The sequence below is a fragment of the Ziziphus jujuba genome, chromosome 8, assembly GCF_031755915.1.
Source record: "Ziziphus jujuba cultivar Dongzao chromosome 8, ASM3175591v1".
NCBI classification, from domain to species: domain Eukaryota; kingdom Viridiplantae; phylum Streptophyta; class Magnoliopsida; order Rosales; family Rhamnaceae; genus Ziziphus; species Ziziphus jujuba.
In genome coordinates this window covers 6,211,232-6,228,709 of record NC_083386.1, presented here as the reverse complement: position 1 = coordinate 6,228,709, position 17,478 = coordinate 6,211,232, and the positions used below count along the sequence as shown (strand labels likewise).

General features: G+C 33.0%; 1 protein-coding gene across 1 annotated transcript; it reads left to right on the top strand.

Moving 5' to 3' along the window:
• The first annotated feature begins 475 nt into the window (after positions 1-475).
• LOC107412869 (uncharacterized) lies at positions 476-2,967 on the top strand. Its single transcript, XM_016020693.4, has 4 exons — positions 476-809; positions 1,904-2,024; positions 2,355-2,471; positions 2,573-2,967. Exons 1-4 carry the CDS (start codon positions 625-627, stop codon positions 2,774-2,776), a joined length of 627 nt encoding a protein of 208 aa, XP_015876179.2. The 5' UTR covers positions 476-624; the 3' UTR covers positions 2,777-2,967.
• Positions 2,968-17,478: the final 14,511 nt, after the last annotated feature.

Genomic DNA, 17,478 nt, shown 5'->3' with positions numbered 1-17,478 from the left:
CAATTTCTGATGGAATTGTTATTTCATCTTTCTTTGGGGAAAAAAAAAAATTGACATATGTGATCATTACATATTTGCTTTTATTAATCTTTTTAATCATAACAGTTGATATAAAAATACATAAAATATTAAAATTTAAGGCGAAAAATGGATGCTATGGTTCATTATTGTAATTTATATTGTAATATTTTTGGAGAGGAGATATTTGAAAACTTGTATTATTTAGGGGTTTCATATACATATATATATTAATGCAGATTGTAAAGTTAGAGAACAAAGTTATGAATGGTGAGGTTACAAATTTGATGTCAATAACAAATCTTCTGCTTAGGGGCTGCAGGCTGTTTTTTAAAATACGGTGTTGAAAAGGAATTTTAAAAATTGAGAGGGGAAAGAGAGATTGGATGGGAAATTATTTTGGTGCTATAAAAAATAAAATAAAATAAAATAAAATAAAAAGAAAAAAAACAAAAAAAACAAAAAGCATACATATATTTGAAGGGTTGCATTCTCGTTCATCTTCATTCATTCTTCAAAAACCCAATCTGAAAGACAAGCCGCCGCAAAGCACATCGCAACGCTGAGGGTTTTAGGGTTGGATTATCTTAGATTAGACGGCAAATCATGGAGGCCGAGGCCGAATCCCATCTGGATTCTCCAGACGAACCTGCAATTTCTTCAGATATCTCCTCCTCCGATTTGAGGATTGTTGCATCTCCATCTCCTTTGGAAAGGAAAATCAGGACACCTCTTTCCCACTCTTTTTCGGCATCCCTCACAGAGAATCAGGCGGATAAGAGTCCCAACTGGTATTTCCCTTGATTTCTTATTCTCCTGCCTCCTCTCCTTTGTCATCTTACATTACATTCTATTCTATTCTGACCCTTCTTTGCTAATCTTCACTTTTTGTTTGAGTAGTAGTCCTGAGAGTCTAAAAGAAAGCTTCTCTTAGAGTCGTTATTATTAAGACCCTGTTTTTCTTTTTTGTTTTTAACCAATTTATATTTCCTTGATAGGCTATGACAGAGCTTAAACCTTTTCCTTTATGAAATTGATTGTTTGCTTTGCTCCTTTATCTATCTAACAATGTGGTCGTTACCTATCTTTATCTTTATTTTTGTATGTGGTCGTCACCTATCTTTATCTTTATTTTTGTTAGTGTCTCTGATGAATGTATTTAGGCTCCTGTCTTTATTTTTGTCTTTTGGCTTTTGGATATCTAGATTGATCTTGTAAACTTAAACAGGGGCTTGAACCTTTATATGACGTCTTACTTTCTCAGAACTGAAGTTTTACATTTTTGAAGATGTTTTAGTTATTCCTAATAACTTGGTAATTCAATTTTTCCTTCCTCTTTCTTACATTCTGAATATTACACCACCCCTGTGTTAAACGGAAGCCCTTCTCTGATATACCCCTATTGTCCCACACCATGTGTCTCTCTCTGTGGTTTAACTCTATGATTTTGTCTATATTTATATCTGGCTTTTGGTTTTGGACCTTGTTTACTTTTATTGTATGCTGCGTTTTGGATGTGGCTTTTGCATATTTTTTTTTTGTTTATAGCTTTCGAACTTAAGTGTTTATGTTTCTGGCCACTTAAAGAGATTAGATTGAACCTAATTGTAGTATACTGATTACAGAAGTGCTTTTTAATGGGTATTTATGTTTGTTGTTTGCTTCAATTCGAGTCAGCTACCATTGGTAACAGAAGTGCTTTTATTTGTTACAGAAGTTCTTTTTATTGGTATTGTAGGTTTGTTGTTTGACAAGCAATTTTTGTGGTGGTGGTGTAGTTATGCCTTTGCTCTGCTGCCTGAAGCTCATCAAAAGTCAAAGAAGCAAAGATTAGATTTGCATAATTAATTTATACTTTTTCTTATTATTATTTTATCTTGGGCAGTTATGACTATGCCCCAGTAGATAAAGCTCGTATGGAGTCATCCGAGAGGCCACGAGAAGCTGATTACTCAAATTTGGATGACTACTTCAGACAGTACTATAATATTGTGGCCAAATCTGAGGTATACCTCTTATATTATTTGTGTTTATTATGTTAAAATTCTATTGTTAAGAAAATATATATCTATATATTGTAAATAAGCTTTTTAGGAAATTTAGAAGTTTAAATTGAAAAGAGATTAAAAATGTGATAAGTGGCTATAGTTTTGAATATCCTAAAACCCAAAGACACTAATATATATGTTTTCACAACGTGTATTTATGTTTCACAATGTATCATTGTCCACTACCATGACTATTTTTTTTTTTTAAAAAAAAGATAATTTTCAACTTTCAATAGGCTTTATAATAACTATAATATATATATATTTTATGAAAACTCCTGCCAATAGGGTTTCACGTCCTTTGTGGATCCAACATCTAGAATGGGTGGCGGAATTAGACCTTGTGAAGTTGATGAAGATGCACAAGAAGCTGCTGACTGCGCTGTGCAAAAGCATAATAGTGAGGTAATGAAGATTTTTTTTTTTCTTTTTTTTATTTCCTTAGGTTCTTTATATTGAAAATATATTTGAAATAATGAAAACTTGTTTTTGTTTTTGTCATGTAGGGTCCAAGTGTAATAAAACTGAAGAGGATTTTGAAAGCTAACAGGCAAGTCCAAGTGCGTTCAGTGTATTATATTACACTTGAAGCTGCAGATGCAGATGGAGATGGAACAACTCTCTATTATGAAACTAAAGTCAGGGGAACGTCAAAGCCGGGCAGGTATAAGGTGGAATTTTTCAGACCGGCATTGAATCATATCCAGTGATATGGTGTCATAGTATATATATATATATATATATATATCAGTTTCGACGTTTTCTTGTGCTGTAGATGTTACTAGTTGTAGTTAATGCCTGGAAGGATTGGAGAGAATTTGTGATGCTGTTAAAGACTGATATATGTAGTTAGATTATTTAACCAATATATAGAATATTATTAATGTTTATTATATTAAAATTAATGTTTATTATATAATATTACAATTCACTGCCTACGTAGGATATTCCCTTTATCGATCGCTTGAGAGAGTGCACCATAAACACGGCAATCTTCCATTTGGTTTTGTCTAAATTTACCGTCACTTAGCTAATCTTCCTCTTTCTCTTTTTGGATAAATATAATAAAATAAAATAAAAGTATTATATTAAATAATGAGTGCTTAATTATTGCTGTGACTAGCTTGATGATTAGATTTAAATATCATTTATATGCTTGGCTAATAACAATAAGTTAAAATAGATTGATTTTTTTTTTTTTGTTTGGTGAATTTTTAAAATAGATTTTTCTATTCCTTCTATATGCTGTTGTTGTTGTTATTATTATTACTTTATACTTTCTTCTAAAATAAGATTTTCATGTATAACAAAAGAACAAAAAACTCCAATAATCTTGATGGAAGATGGCTCCGTGGTCCCACCTCCTCGGTTCCATAGTTACATGGTTGAGGACAATAGGACCGCGTTTTAGAAAGATCAATGTTGTGACATGTGGGACTTTTAGGGTAAAATTGAAGGATTTTCAACATTGACTTTGGTTTTTAGAATTATATATTTGGACAGCAACTAAAGCTTTGGAATTGGTGAAGAAAATATCTAATAAGCTTTGCACCGACTTTGAAGGGAAATCCAGAAGGTTTGAGTGAGTTTAGCAACCGACATGCCATGCTATAAAAAGGGAAGCGAGGCTGCTATGTAACGTGAGCTACCCAAATGAGCTCCCATAAGGCTCTCGGTCTGTATGAGTGAGAGCGCGAGACTCGTAAAAGGGCTTATATGTGTGTGAGTGGCGTGTGGTTAATGTGGCCCGGTTTAGGAAGTGCTAGGTGGCTATAGTAACATTTGAGTGTGAGTGCTGAGTTGGGTCCATTGAGTGTATGAATATTTTATGTTTTATGTATGTATTTGTTGAAGAACAATCTAACACTAGTGTCTGATTGTGCAAGCGTGCCATCTTCTGGATTGACACCTTCTGGATTGAAGGAAATGGGGAAAATAATAATAATAACAATTGTAAAAATAAAATAAATTCAGATGATTATATTTAATTACAGAGAATAAACAATTAATATGGTTTTAATAATTTAATTACAGAAAATAAACAATTAACAAAGTTTTAATGCCTTAATAATTAAAGGATTTTAATCAACTAAGAAAAATAATTAAGAACAATACTAATAATAATAAAAATTAAAGCTAATAAAATAGGTGATCTAAAGACCAGTACAAAATTAAATGGCTAAAACTAAATAATAAATGGCTTAAGGGCCAATACTAAATAATAAGCAACTAGAAGATTTGTTCTATGTTAAAACTAAAATTCAAAATGAGAGAATTATTCTAATGTAAAAAGATGTAGTAGAAGTTGAAGTCCTTTCAATGAACAAATGAGATTTCAATATATAGTAAGAGAAGCAACCCAAAAATTTCTTTTTTTTTCGACGTGGAATATTTGAAAACTTTTTATTTTTTAAAATCCAATTAATTTTTTCTTTTCCTAATCCATATGGGATATTTTTCCTTTTGTTTTTTTATTATTTTAGGCCGAAAATATTGGTACAAACAGTATTTGTTATGTATTTTTTTGGTATAAGTCATTAATATAATAGAAGTTATGTATCTTCCTACAACAAATTAAATATTTACATTTAGATATGCCAAGAATAATAATGTTAATTTATATTCAAGAAAAAAAAGAAGTAATAATAATGTTACTTTTATGCTCTGGCCATGCATGGCTGTTCGAAACTATGGAGGAAATTAAGCTGATTCTGCAGGCATGTATAATTCCAAATACAGCTTTGGAATTAAATGTTATCACAAATATAGAAACCCGACTTCTTTGCATGATTTACTGTTTCCATAACTGCACAGAAGGAGGATTAGGTTCCTCGACCTTCTTTCTCATATTCATAATTTTTCAAAAGAAAATAAAAAAATAAAAAGGGAAGCCTTAATTTGGGGGGTCTTTATTTCCTTTTTTGGTGAATGAGTGCCTGTTTCTTTTGATCCTCCGAGATTTTGCTGCGTGAATTGCTAACTTTTCTCAGAGGCAGGCCTGCCGCTGCTCAGGAAATAAGTGCTGCCTTCTTGGCCAATGAGATACCAACAAACCCCAAGAGCACTGGTTTTTGTCTTCATCTTTGACCCCATATCTCTCTATTTCTGAAATAAAACACGTTTTATAAGGTTTCAATCTTTCTTCTTTTCAATTTTTCAATTGCTTTTTGATCATGTTCTTTCTTTGAGATGATCATATTGTAAAATACCCATTCGCCAAAAAACGAAAAACAAAAATTGCTTTTTTCGAAGATACCGTAATGAATAAAAATATAATATTCTAATCTAATTGGCATGTATATATATATATATATATGGTTATATTGATTGGTTGTTATATTTATTTATTTTATTTTTAATGCAGCAGGGTAGTTCAAAATCACGAGACTGAGAATCAGCAATGAACACTGTATCAAGCAAAATTTGCTGATCATCATCAAGCAGCACAGTTGGAACCAGAATAATCAGGAACATCAGCAGCTTCAATATCAAGATCCAATGGAAAGCAGTGATCATACTTCAGTACTTTTTGGGTAAGTAAAATCAATTTTACTTGCTTAACAAATTAACGGTAAGTAAGTAATTTCTGGTATTTTATTTTACTTTTTTGGTATTTAATTGTTTAAACAGTCCTTCTATGGTGCGGTGCGAACGGTGCTCATGCGGACCACAGTATTGGTGACGATTTTCTAAAAAACCGTCGTTAATACTATGTAAAACCGTCACTAATACTGCGGTCTTCATACGGACCGTCCTCACCATAAAATTTCCAATTGTTTAAAATATATAAATATATATATATATATTTATTAACATGTCTATCTTCTTTCATAAAAAAAAAAAAATGTTTTTCTTTATATTTACGATGACCACCTAGCATTGATAAAGTTTGACAAATATTGGGGTTCACTTGGAAATGTCAACAAGTTGTTGCTTATTGCCATTGTGCTTGATCCACGATATAAGCTGGAATATGTATCATATCTTTTTGAGGATGCTTATGAAAGTGGTATGGTTGAATCTTTGACTAGGGATGTAAAAGATACTTTAGTTAACCTTTACAACTTCTATAAGGAAATTGATTCTATGAATGGGAGTTCTAAAGTATCAAATTCAAATGATGGTCAATCAATGCAAGCACAACAAAGTGGGATGATGATGGATTCATTGGATGATGGAAGCATAGATGATCGTCGGCGTTTGAAAGAATCACAATTTAAAAAAAGAAAAATGGAAAAAAATGAATTGGAAATAAAGAATGAGGTTGATAAATTTTTGTTTGATCCATGTGAGGATGTGGAGAGTGAGAAATTTGATATTTTGGCTTGGTGGAAAAATAATTGGACAAAATATCGAATTTTATCTCAAATTGCAAGAGATGTATACGCCATTCCAGTTTCTACAGTAGCATCCGAATCTACTTTTAGTACCGGAGGGCGTATTCTTGATGCATTCAGAAGTTCATTGGGTCCAAAAATGGTGGAGGCTTTGATTTGTTCTCAAAATTGGTTGCAATCAAAGCCTATGACGTATGATTATAGAGTTGAAATACCAATAGAAGATGTCGCATATTATGATTCTATTGAATCGGGTAAGAATTTTTTTTATTATTATTATTTGTAATTTTATTTTTATTATCTATTTTAGAGTTTTTAGAATTTTTTAGTAATATTTACAACTTCGTTTAGCTTACTAATTAATCTAATATCATATTTTAATTTGTTTAGGAGCATCTTGGGTTACAAAACAAAGTTTACCTCCACCTAATTGATATATGATTACTTGGTAAGTTTGTTGTTAATTCCAAATCATCAATTATCTTTTACGTTAGATAATATTTTAGTAATACACTTAATGTTTATTGATTGCTAATTCTTTACATTTAATGCTTAATGTTTAATGTTTATTTATAATTTTAATGTTTGTTGAAGGATGAATGGAATTTGGTTTATTGAGGTAGTGAGCTTGTGGTTGCTGCTGGTGGCTTTTCATGCAATGGAGAATGTGGAAGAAAACAATATTTAAACTAATTTTTATTTTTATGGATTATTAGTTTATTTAATTATAAGTTTATTTTAAAATTTTAGATTTCAAATATGGGTTGTATTTTATTTTGTAGCTAATAATGGTTGTAGACTTGTTATATACTTTATTTGTTGATGTATGGTTTATAATTGGATGGTGGTAGTAGTAGATTTGTATTATAGTTGTATGATTATGTGTTGTATTATTTAATATGTTTGATGCTTAATAATTAACTTATTTGGTATTTTTGTTTAGGTGGATGGATGTATGTTAAAATTATTTAATTTAAAGAATAATTTGAAAAGAATATCTAATTTAAAATATAGATTGATGATTAAAAAGGTCTAAAAATTTTTTTATACAATTTTGGTCCAAAAAATACCAAATTCGAAATATATATATATATATATATATATATATATACAATTTGGGCCGAGGCCCAACACGAAGCCCAGACCGGCCCAACCCGCAAACCCAACCCAAACCGATCAAGTATGGTCGGTTCGGTTCGGTTCGGTTCGGTTTTTGTATTGGGTTCGGTTCGGTTCGGTTATGTAACCAACCCAAACCGAATTGGTCGGTTAGGTTTAAAAAAACCCCAAAAACCGAACCAATCCGCACCGAGCCCACCCCTACCTAGCAACCTAATTTACTTTTACAAAAACATAAGATATAAAAATATACTTGAGCTCATTATATAGTTTCTTTTGTAAAATTTTCAAAACAAAGAAGAAGAACCATTAATATATTTTTTTAAAATAAAAATAAAAATAAACTGAAAATCCAATTGAAAGAAAATAAACTAGTATGTCTAATTAAAAACTGTACCCATTGTTATGTACGGTAAAACTTATATATATATATATACGGAAATTCTATGGTGAGGACGGTCCGTATGAGGATCGTAGTATTAGTGATGATTTTTCATAGTATTAACGACGGTTTCTTAGAAAATCGTCACCAATACTATGAAAAACCATCACCAATACTGTGATCCGCATAAGGACCATCCGTACCATAAACGAACTGTATATATATATATATATATATTGGTGTCCTGCAAAATGAAGCTTCACAAATTTTCTTCATGTTTTACTTTCCCCACCGTAAATTTGGACCAACATTTAAATGAAATATAAAAATTACGTTTAATTAATTAAGATCAACAATAATATATATATATATATATACAAAAATTCTATGGTGAGGACGGTCTGAATGAGGACTACAGTATTAGTGACGGTTTTTTATAGTATTAACGACGGTTTTTTAGAAAATCATCACCTATATTATGAAAAACCATCACCAATACTGTAATCCGTATGAGGACCGTTCGCACCATAAACGGACTGTATATATATATATATATATACACATTTATATATATATATATATATTGCCTGGCCAAAGGCTAAAGAGAGTCATACATATATTAAAATTATAAAATCATCCTTATGCTGTCAATGAAGATATGCCCCAGTCTCCCATTCATTCATATTTCTACCGGTTATAATATTTCCAGTATGCGACCAGTATTGGGATATGTGAATGCTTTTCCGTTTTGCCACATTTCTGAGCCGATCCTTCCAGTTATCCTCAAACTCATTTTCTGGAAAAATAAAAAATAAAGTTTTTTTTAAATCATAAATAAAGAATAAAATTAAAAGGATAAAATAGATTTAATCGAATAAAATTAAAGGATAATATAGATTTAATCAAGTTAACATCTTGGATCTTTTCAGCAATATTTTTCTTTATTCTAAAAACTAAAAACAAAAAATTGACCTAATTGAGAAATTGTGCAGCCTAATCGTGGGTATATTTTTTTCTTCTTTTTTTTCAATGGTAACTTAATGCTTCTGTATTCGCGTGGATGGGGTGGCATTAAATATCAATTAGTTAACATGATACAACTAATTAGCTACCTATTAAGGGAATAGAGATCAACATATTGACTACTGGCAGGTGTTCTTTTGTTTTTTTAATCAATTACTACTGGCAGGTTTGTTTGTTTGTTTCTTTTTATTTATTTATTTATTGCTTTTGGTAAAACGCTAAGAGAGTGAATCACTTTCAAACCTTTTGCCACGAAAAGCAAAGCATCATTTCAAACCAATTAACAGAGCCTAAATATTCACCCAAAAAAAAAAAAATGAAAGGAGAGAGCCTGAAGCCGGTACATATAACCTATGGCCAATCAACGCGGGGCTACATTAATGGTCCGTTCTTTTTCTCTCGTCTCTCTACTGCCTCAGCCTTCTGCCGTCTGCCCGTATAAACTTTGTGCGTACTTCACTCGCTCTCCCTCTTCCTTTCTTGCAATTTCCTCTAAACTTCAAGGACAAACCGGGAAAACAAATGGAAATAAAGGGGCAAGGCGCTTTGGGCGTGAAGAGCAAGCTTTCTGCGCTTTCTAACAACTTTCTGTTCTGCGGTTTCTTGTTGCCTGCGCTATCTCAATGGGCTCAAGTCTCCCAGTTAAGCGAATTTAGATCATGGGAAGCAACTACAGAAAATCGAAGATTGTATTCAATGCGCTTCGTGGTTTCACTGGTAGGATTTTTCCCCTCAAATCCCCAATTCAACATCCGAGAAATACCCTATTGGGGTCTTCAATTTTAGCTCCCAAATAAAGCCAAGTTGTTTTCAGGGTTTTCTTCCTACCCTATAATCCCATGGAAAAAATCAGTTTCTCGTTATTTTGGGTTAACAAGGACACAGTACACTCTCCTTCATGGCTGTGGCGCAAAGAGATATTACCATGTTGATCCACACCACCAGGTGCAACATTTTAAGCCCTCAAGGCCCTGGTTCGGAATCCTAGAAAGAAGATCATCATTTCTGTTCTTGGTGTCTCAGGGACACTGGCAAGTACTTGTGTATTTTTGGAATTTAGAAACTATTCCCTACTCCAAGAGAACCCATTTAGTGCTTTTATTCAAAAAATTGGAGAGGAAGCTCGGAGTCTTCCTGTTTTTGGGATTGAAGGGGTAATTCTAGGGCAAGATATTGCCCACAACGCACTCCAAAAGTGTTCGAGTTAGATCGATATCCAACCACATAATAAAGGCATTGCAGTATAAATTAGGGGACTACTGATTCAACTGGGATGTTGTGGTTGTGGATGATCCTGATTTCGAAGCATCTTACTGGCTGGGAGGGAAGATTGTGGTTTGCACTGGCGTCCTTGAACATCTAAAAAGTGATGCTGAAATAGCAGCTATAATTCCGCATGAGGCAGGACATGGTGTTGCTAGGCATGTACTTGAGAATATTACAAACCGTTTTACAAAGTATATGTAGTTGGATATCCTGCAAGTTATACTTAATCTATTGGTTAACAATCATAATTTTGTCAACAGAATGTCAAATCTTTTGTTAAAGCTTCCTTGCTCTTGAAGAAATGAATTTGAAGCGGATTACATAGGGATGATGTTGATGGCACCTGCTGGATATGATCCTAGAGTGGCACCCAAGGTGTGGCGCAAGCTTAGGGATGTTAAAGATTCTTGTAGGATTTTTAGAACAAAAAACACAACAAAAATGAAAGAAAAAGAAGCTGAAACTGGTGTGGTGAACACCCTCGTTCATTTTGGACAGAACATATAACCACTAAGTTTTTAGAAACAGTAAACCACCTAATTTTCACCTACAATTGCAGTAACTATATTGCCAAAAGACAAGCCATACTTTGGCTACCTAATACAATAGTATTTTTACCAAAAACTGAAAGTACAGTAACTAATCATTACAAAGCAACTTATGACAACAACAAAAATGACATTACACTAACACTCCTCCTTGGCACTTTTGTTGAAAACACTAAGATCATTTCTTAATGTTTCAAACCTGTTTCTTGGCAAAGCTTTTGTTAAAATATCAACAAGCTGGACCTCAGAACTGCAATGAACCAATTTCACTTCACCATTTCTTTCAGCTTCTCTCATAGCATGATATTTGACTGGAAATTGTAGACTTGTTGTCATAGTATATAGTGATAGCTTCTTCTTGTCCCTCATTTAAATCAACAAGCAACTTCCTGAGCCATAAAGCTTGATTTAAAGCAGCTGCGACAGCAATATATTCAACTTCAGCTGTGAATTGAGCAACTGAACCTTATTTTTGTGAGCTCCATGAAAAAGGACCTGAACCAAGAGAAAATAAGTACCCTGAAGTACTTTTTGAATCCTCCATGCTTCCAGCCCAATCACTATCAACATCACCCATCAACTTACCTTCTTCTTGCTTCAAAAACCAAACACCATAGTCTATGGTGCCTCTAATGTACCTTAGCACTCTTTTAGCTGCAGAATAATGCGTATGTGATGGAGCATGCATAAATCTAGAAAGCAAACTCACAGAAAACATAATGTCAGGTCTAGAAGCATATAAATACAGTAAACTTCCAATAAGGCTTCTATAGGTTGAAACTTCAATCTTGGCAGCACCATCTTCGAGTTCAAATTTTTTATTGTAAACCATTAGAGTGTAAACTGGATTACACTTTTCCATGTCAAAACTTTGTGAGTAGTTCCACAGCATACTTCTTTTGGGATAAGAAAATGTCATGACTAAATTGATATATCTCCATGCCAAGAAAGTAGTTCATCACTCCTAAATCTGACATTTCAAACATTTTTTGCATTTCAGATTTAAACTCCAACACACTTTGTGAATCTCCTCCTGTAACAAACAAGTCATCAACATATAGAGAAACAACCAATTTTTCATCATTTGAACCTGACTTCACGTACAAAGTAGGCTCATTCTCACTCCTTTTAAATCCTTTTCCAACAAGGTATGAGTCAATTCTGCTATACCAAGCTCTGGGAGCTTGTTTCAAGCCATAAAGAGCCTTATGCAATTTATAAACTTTGTCTTCCTTTCCTTGAACAACAAAGTCTTCAGGTTGTTCAACATATACTTCTTCCTGCAGGTAACCATTTAGAAATGTAGATTTCACATCTAAATGGTAAAATTTTCAGCCTTTTTGAGCGGCAAGTGCTAGGAGAAATCTGATTGTTTCATGTGTTGCAACCGTTACAAATGTATCTCCATAATCAATACCAGATTGCTATACATAACCTTTAACTACCAATCTTGCTTTATGCTTATTTATTGTACCATCTGCATTGACCTTGATCCCAAAAATCCATTTCACTCCAATGACCTTTTTGCCTTGGGGTTTGTTCACCAATTCACAAGTTTTGTTTTTGTTTATCATATTAATTTCCGTTTTCATGGCCTCTCTCCATATCTCGAACCGATTTGCGTCATAGAAAGTAATTGGATCACACAATGCGAGGTTGCATCTTTCATATTCATCAGTTAAGGGTCTTGTACCTCGAACATCGAACATGTGTCTTGTAGCTGGGACATCGGACAGGAGTCTTGTATCTCAAACATTGGACAGGGGTCTTATAGCTCGAACATCAGACAGGGGTCTTGTATATGGGATATCGGACAGGAGGCTTATAGCTAGGACATCGGACAAGGGTCTTGTATGTCGGACATCGGACAGGAAGCTTGTATATCGGACATCAGACAAGGATTTTGTATCTCGGATATTGGACATTAGACAGGAGGGGTCTTGTATCTTGGATATCAGATAGGTGTCTTGTATCTCGGACATCGGACAGAAGGCTTGTATCTCCAACATCAAACAAGGGTCTTGTATCTTGGACATCGGACAGGAGGGGTCTTGTATCTCGGATATCATATAGGTGTCTTGTATCTCGAACACTTCTCTCAGATGCAACAGTGAAGGGTCTTGTACCTCGGATGCTTCTCTCGAATGCATCAGTCAGAGGTCTTGTACCTCGGATGCTTCTCTCGGATGCATCAGTCAGAGATCTTGTACCTCGGATGCTTTTCTCATAAACATCAGTTAAGGATCTTGTATCTCGGATTCCAATAGCATCTTCATCATTTGAATCATTCTCTTCCTGGATCTCATCATGTTCTTGGATAAAATTCTTTTCTGAGGCTTGAACTTCACTCTTTTCCCAATTTCAAACAGCAGCTTCATCAACTTTAACATTCCTACTAACAATTAGCTTGTTAGTCTTCAAATAATATACTCTGTACCCTTTTGTGTTGCTGTTATAACCAATAAAAATTCCCATATCAGCTTTTTGATCCAACTTGTCTCTCTTAATTTCAGGAAAATGTATATAACAAATGTTCCCAAATATCTTCAAATGCTCCACAGTACGCTTGACCCCATACCACACCTCATATGGAGTTTTAAACTCCAATGCTTTAGTTGGTAATCTATTTAGTAAATACACTGAGGTATTCACTGCTTCAGCCTAAAACTTCTTTAGTAATTGCTTCTCAAACAACAAGCATCTACACATCTCCATAATAGTCTTGTTCTTCTTCTCACTAACCCCATTTTGCTGAGGAGTATAGGGAGAGGTCAGCTGATGTTGAATTTCAGCTTTTTTGCATTGCAACTCAAACTTTTGAACTGTATATTCAGTCCCATTATCTGATCATATCACCTTGATGCTACATTTTGCTTGATTTTCTACCATGGCTTTAAAGCTGGTGAATATCTCAGCAACTTCAAATTTTTATTTAAGAAAATACACCCAACACATTCTGGAGAAATCGTCTATGAAAATGAGAAAATATCTATTACCGTTGATAGAATTCTCACTCATAGGTTCACATATATCACTATGAATCAATTGAAGCTTTTCAGAGGCTCTCCAAGCGCCTTTCGAAGGGAATGGCAGCCTTTGTTGCTTACCAAGCTGACACACTTCACACACTTCCAAGTTTTTGCTAATAGCAGGCATATTCTCCACCAATTTCTTTTCATGCATTAGATTCAAGAAGTCATAGTTAAAATGACCAAGTCTTTTATGCCACAACTTAGATTCATCACTAGTTTTGGAATAAAAAACATTATTTTCCTTCTTGTTCCACACTACCACAAAGCTTTTATCTTTCATTCTAACATTTAGAATTTCACTTCCATGTTGATCATATATTATATAAGACTCATCTTGAAAATTCAAAAAATATCCATTTTCAAGCATTTGTCCCACACTTAACAAGCTTAGATTAATTTCGGATACATATAATACATTTGAAATGAGTTTAATACCTGTTGAAGTTTCGATAGCCACTTTTCCTTTGCCTTGAACTTGAATAAAATCTCCATTTTCTATTTGGACTTTGGAAACAAAGCTTCTATCCAAGGTCTTGAAGAGATCAGCATCATGAGTCATATGTTGAGTGCAGCCACTATCCACCAACCAGGCTTCTTTACTGCCGTTTTCTGCATAACATGTAGCAACAAACAACCTTTCCTCACTTTCTCATGCTTCATCAGCAACTTGTACTTGGTGTGCTTGTTGCACTAGTTCTCTTTTGTTTTTGCAAACTTTTTCAATATGTCCTAGTTATTTGCAAGCACTAAATTGAACATTAGGCCTAAACCAACAATATTTTTTAGGATGGTTGTCCTTTTTGTAATAAGAGCACTTTATAAACTTTTTTCTTTCACCCTCTCTGCTTGTACCAGCACCATATTTTCTTTTGACATTACTTCCTCCACCTTGCTGCTTCCTTTGATTATTGTTTGCTGGAGTCTTGCCTTTTTGTAATGCTAAAAAAGCACTTTCTGAGGTTTCTTCTTGTCTTATAGATCTTCTTTGTTCAATTGATTGTAAAGCATTAACAAGCTCTGATAAAGAAATCTGATTCAGGTCTCTTGACTCCTCCATAGATGAGATATTTGCTTCGAAATTTTCTGGTAAGCTAACCAGCACTTTTCTCCATTACTCTTCTATCTCCTAGCTCCTCTCCAAGAATTCTGATCTGGTTTACTATAAGTCTTTTACCAACTCAGAATCCTTCATTCTTAAAGTTTCGAACTCCCTCCTTAAGTTCAATACCTACATTTGTCTTGTTCTTGCACTTTCCTGGAACTCTTCTTTCAGCTTGTCCTAGACCTCTTTAGCTGTAGTGCAAGCCATAATTCTGGTGAACATCATTTTTGAAACACCAGCATGTAAAGCAGATAAAGCCTTAAACTTTTTAGCAACCTCCTCACTATGTTGGTTTATTTGAGTGATAGTGGGATTTGTTGTCAAAGGGGGAGGATTTCTTTCGTCTCTACTACTTCCCACAAGTCAAAAGCTTGAAGGTAAGCTTTCATTTTTATAGACCACATGGCATAATATTCTCCAGAAAATATAGGAGGTGATGGAGCAGAAAAATGAGTTAAAGCCATTTAAAAAAGAAAGGAAAGGTAGAAGGAAGGTTTCTGTACTTTTTGCTATTTCACTCACAGCCCCACTAAAATCATTAGAGCTTTGATACTATTTGTAGGATTTTTAGAACAAAAAACACAACAAAAACGAAAGAGAAAGAAGCTTAAACTGGTGTGGTGAACATCCTCGTTCATTTTGGACAGAACATACAACCACAAGTTTTTAGAAATAGCAAACCACCTAATTTTTACCTACTACTGCAGTAATCATATTGTCAAAACACAAGTCATATTTTGGCTACCTAATACAACAGTATTTTTACCAAAAACTAAAAGTACAGGAACTAATCATTACAAAGTAACTTATGACAACAACAAAAGTGACATTACACTAACAATTCTTCAGAGAGAGAAGAGCTTTCCACACATCCACGTGGATACAAGAGAGCTCAGTTTCTGGCTCAACCCAAGGTCATGGAACAAGCACTACTCATATACAGTAAAAAGGATGAGAAAGCAGAGCAGGACATTGGGATTGAAGCACATTTCATAAACAAAACCACAGCTTATTGATATTCAACAACTTTTAACAAAAGATTATGGTGATATCATATCTTTTCTTTTTTAAATGTATTTTAATCTTTGTGTAAAGCATAGTCAAGATGAAATTAAACATTCTATGCTAACGTGTAAGGCCCTATTATAATTTTTTTCCTTGAAAAATAAAAAACATTTAAGCCATACATAGAGCAATTTCAAATCAAATCAGATTAGAAAACTTATAATTTGATATTTCAGAATCTTAGGGATGGCAAACGCCGTAAGTATTACAGCATTTCGAAAACCTGATCCCTACCAGCAATATTTGATTTGTTTTTATGTTTTTTCTTTTTTTCGTTTAAAATTTATTTTCGTCACTTTATTTTGAAATATATATGTATTTAAATATTAAGATAGTTTATTACTAATTTATCCCAGCAATACAGTCCCTGACTGTTTTTACATATATATATATATATATATATATATATATATATATATATATATATATTTATTAACAATACGGCTTGTTCAAACGCTTAGATAGCATAACACAATACAGAATTTGAAAGTTCTATGAGATTAATTATGATTCTCTTTAAGAAAAAAAAATCTGTATTTTTACTTGTTTTAAATAATACTTAAAAGTCCTTTTTTTTTTTTGGGTTAAAAATATAATATTTAAAATATTAAAAATATTGTAAAATATATATATATATATATATATATATATATATATATATATATATATATATATATATATATATAATATTGAAATAGGGTTTGGATCCCAACTCAGTACTTCAATCCATGTCGGATATCAACTAAAATCTCCTTTCCGAAATATACTCGTTTGGCCACAAACCCACATTTATTTTTGCCATCAGTAAATGTAATGCGTAAAAAATATTTAAAAAATGCAGAAAAGAAATACAAACATATATTTAAAAACAAGAAAAAAAAATTTACTCTCAAAACTATATTTAAAGTGATTATTATTATTAGTTCTCTCAAATCTTTTACTATAGCACAACTCTAGTGAATCGAGAGCGGAGGCTATTGCGCTTCTAATATTATTCAATTATCCTAATATAGTAATCATTTTTTGTTGTACATAATTTTTTAAACATAATAGCTTCTGTTTCTATATTTTGGTGATAACAATTAGAGGTAATTATAATGAATAAAGCAGAAAGGCAAAAAAGATAGAATCTTTTTTTTTTTTTTTTTTTTTTTTACCCTAAGTTATTCGGGGTTGTAATATGTATTACGTACCGTAGACTATAGCTATTTGGTGCCACCTATTATTGCAATAAGAGGTTATATTTGGATGTCGAATAGGAAAAGGAAAGTAAAATTTAGTAAGGAATAGGAAATTTGAAGTGGCATGTGGGCTTAAGTACTGATTGAATATATTTATCTTCTTTAGGAATTTACTTTCTAAAAATCACCAAAACCCAAAACGTTTTTTGTTTTTTTATAAATATATATTGATCTATATATTCTTTCCGGGAAGGGAATTGGGTTAACTTGGGGGTGTGGATCATGGGAAGAAGATTGAAGATTGTACTGGATGCGTTTCGCTTTTTCACTAGCAAGATTTTTCCACTCAAATCCCCC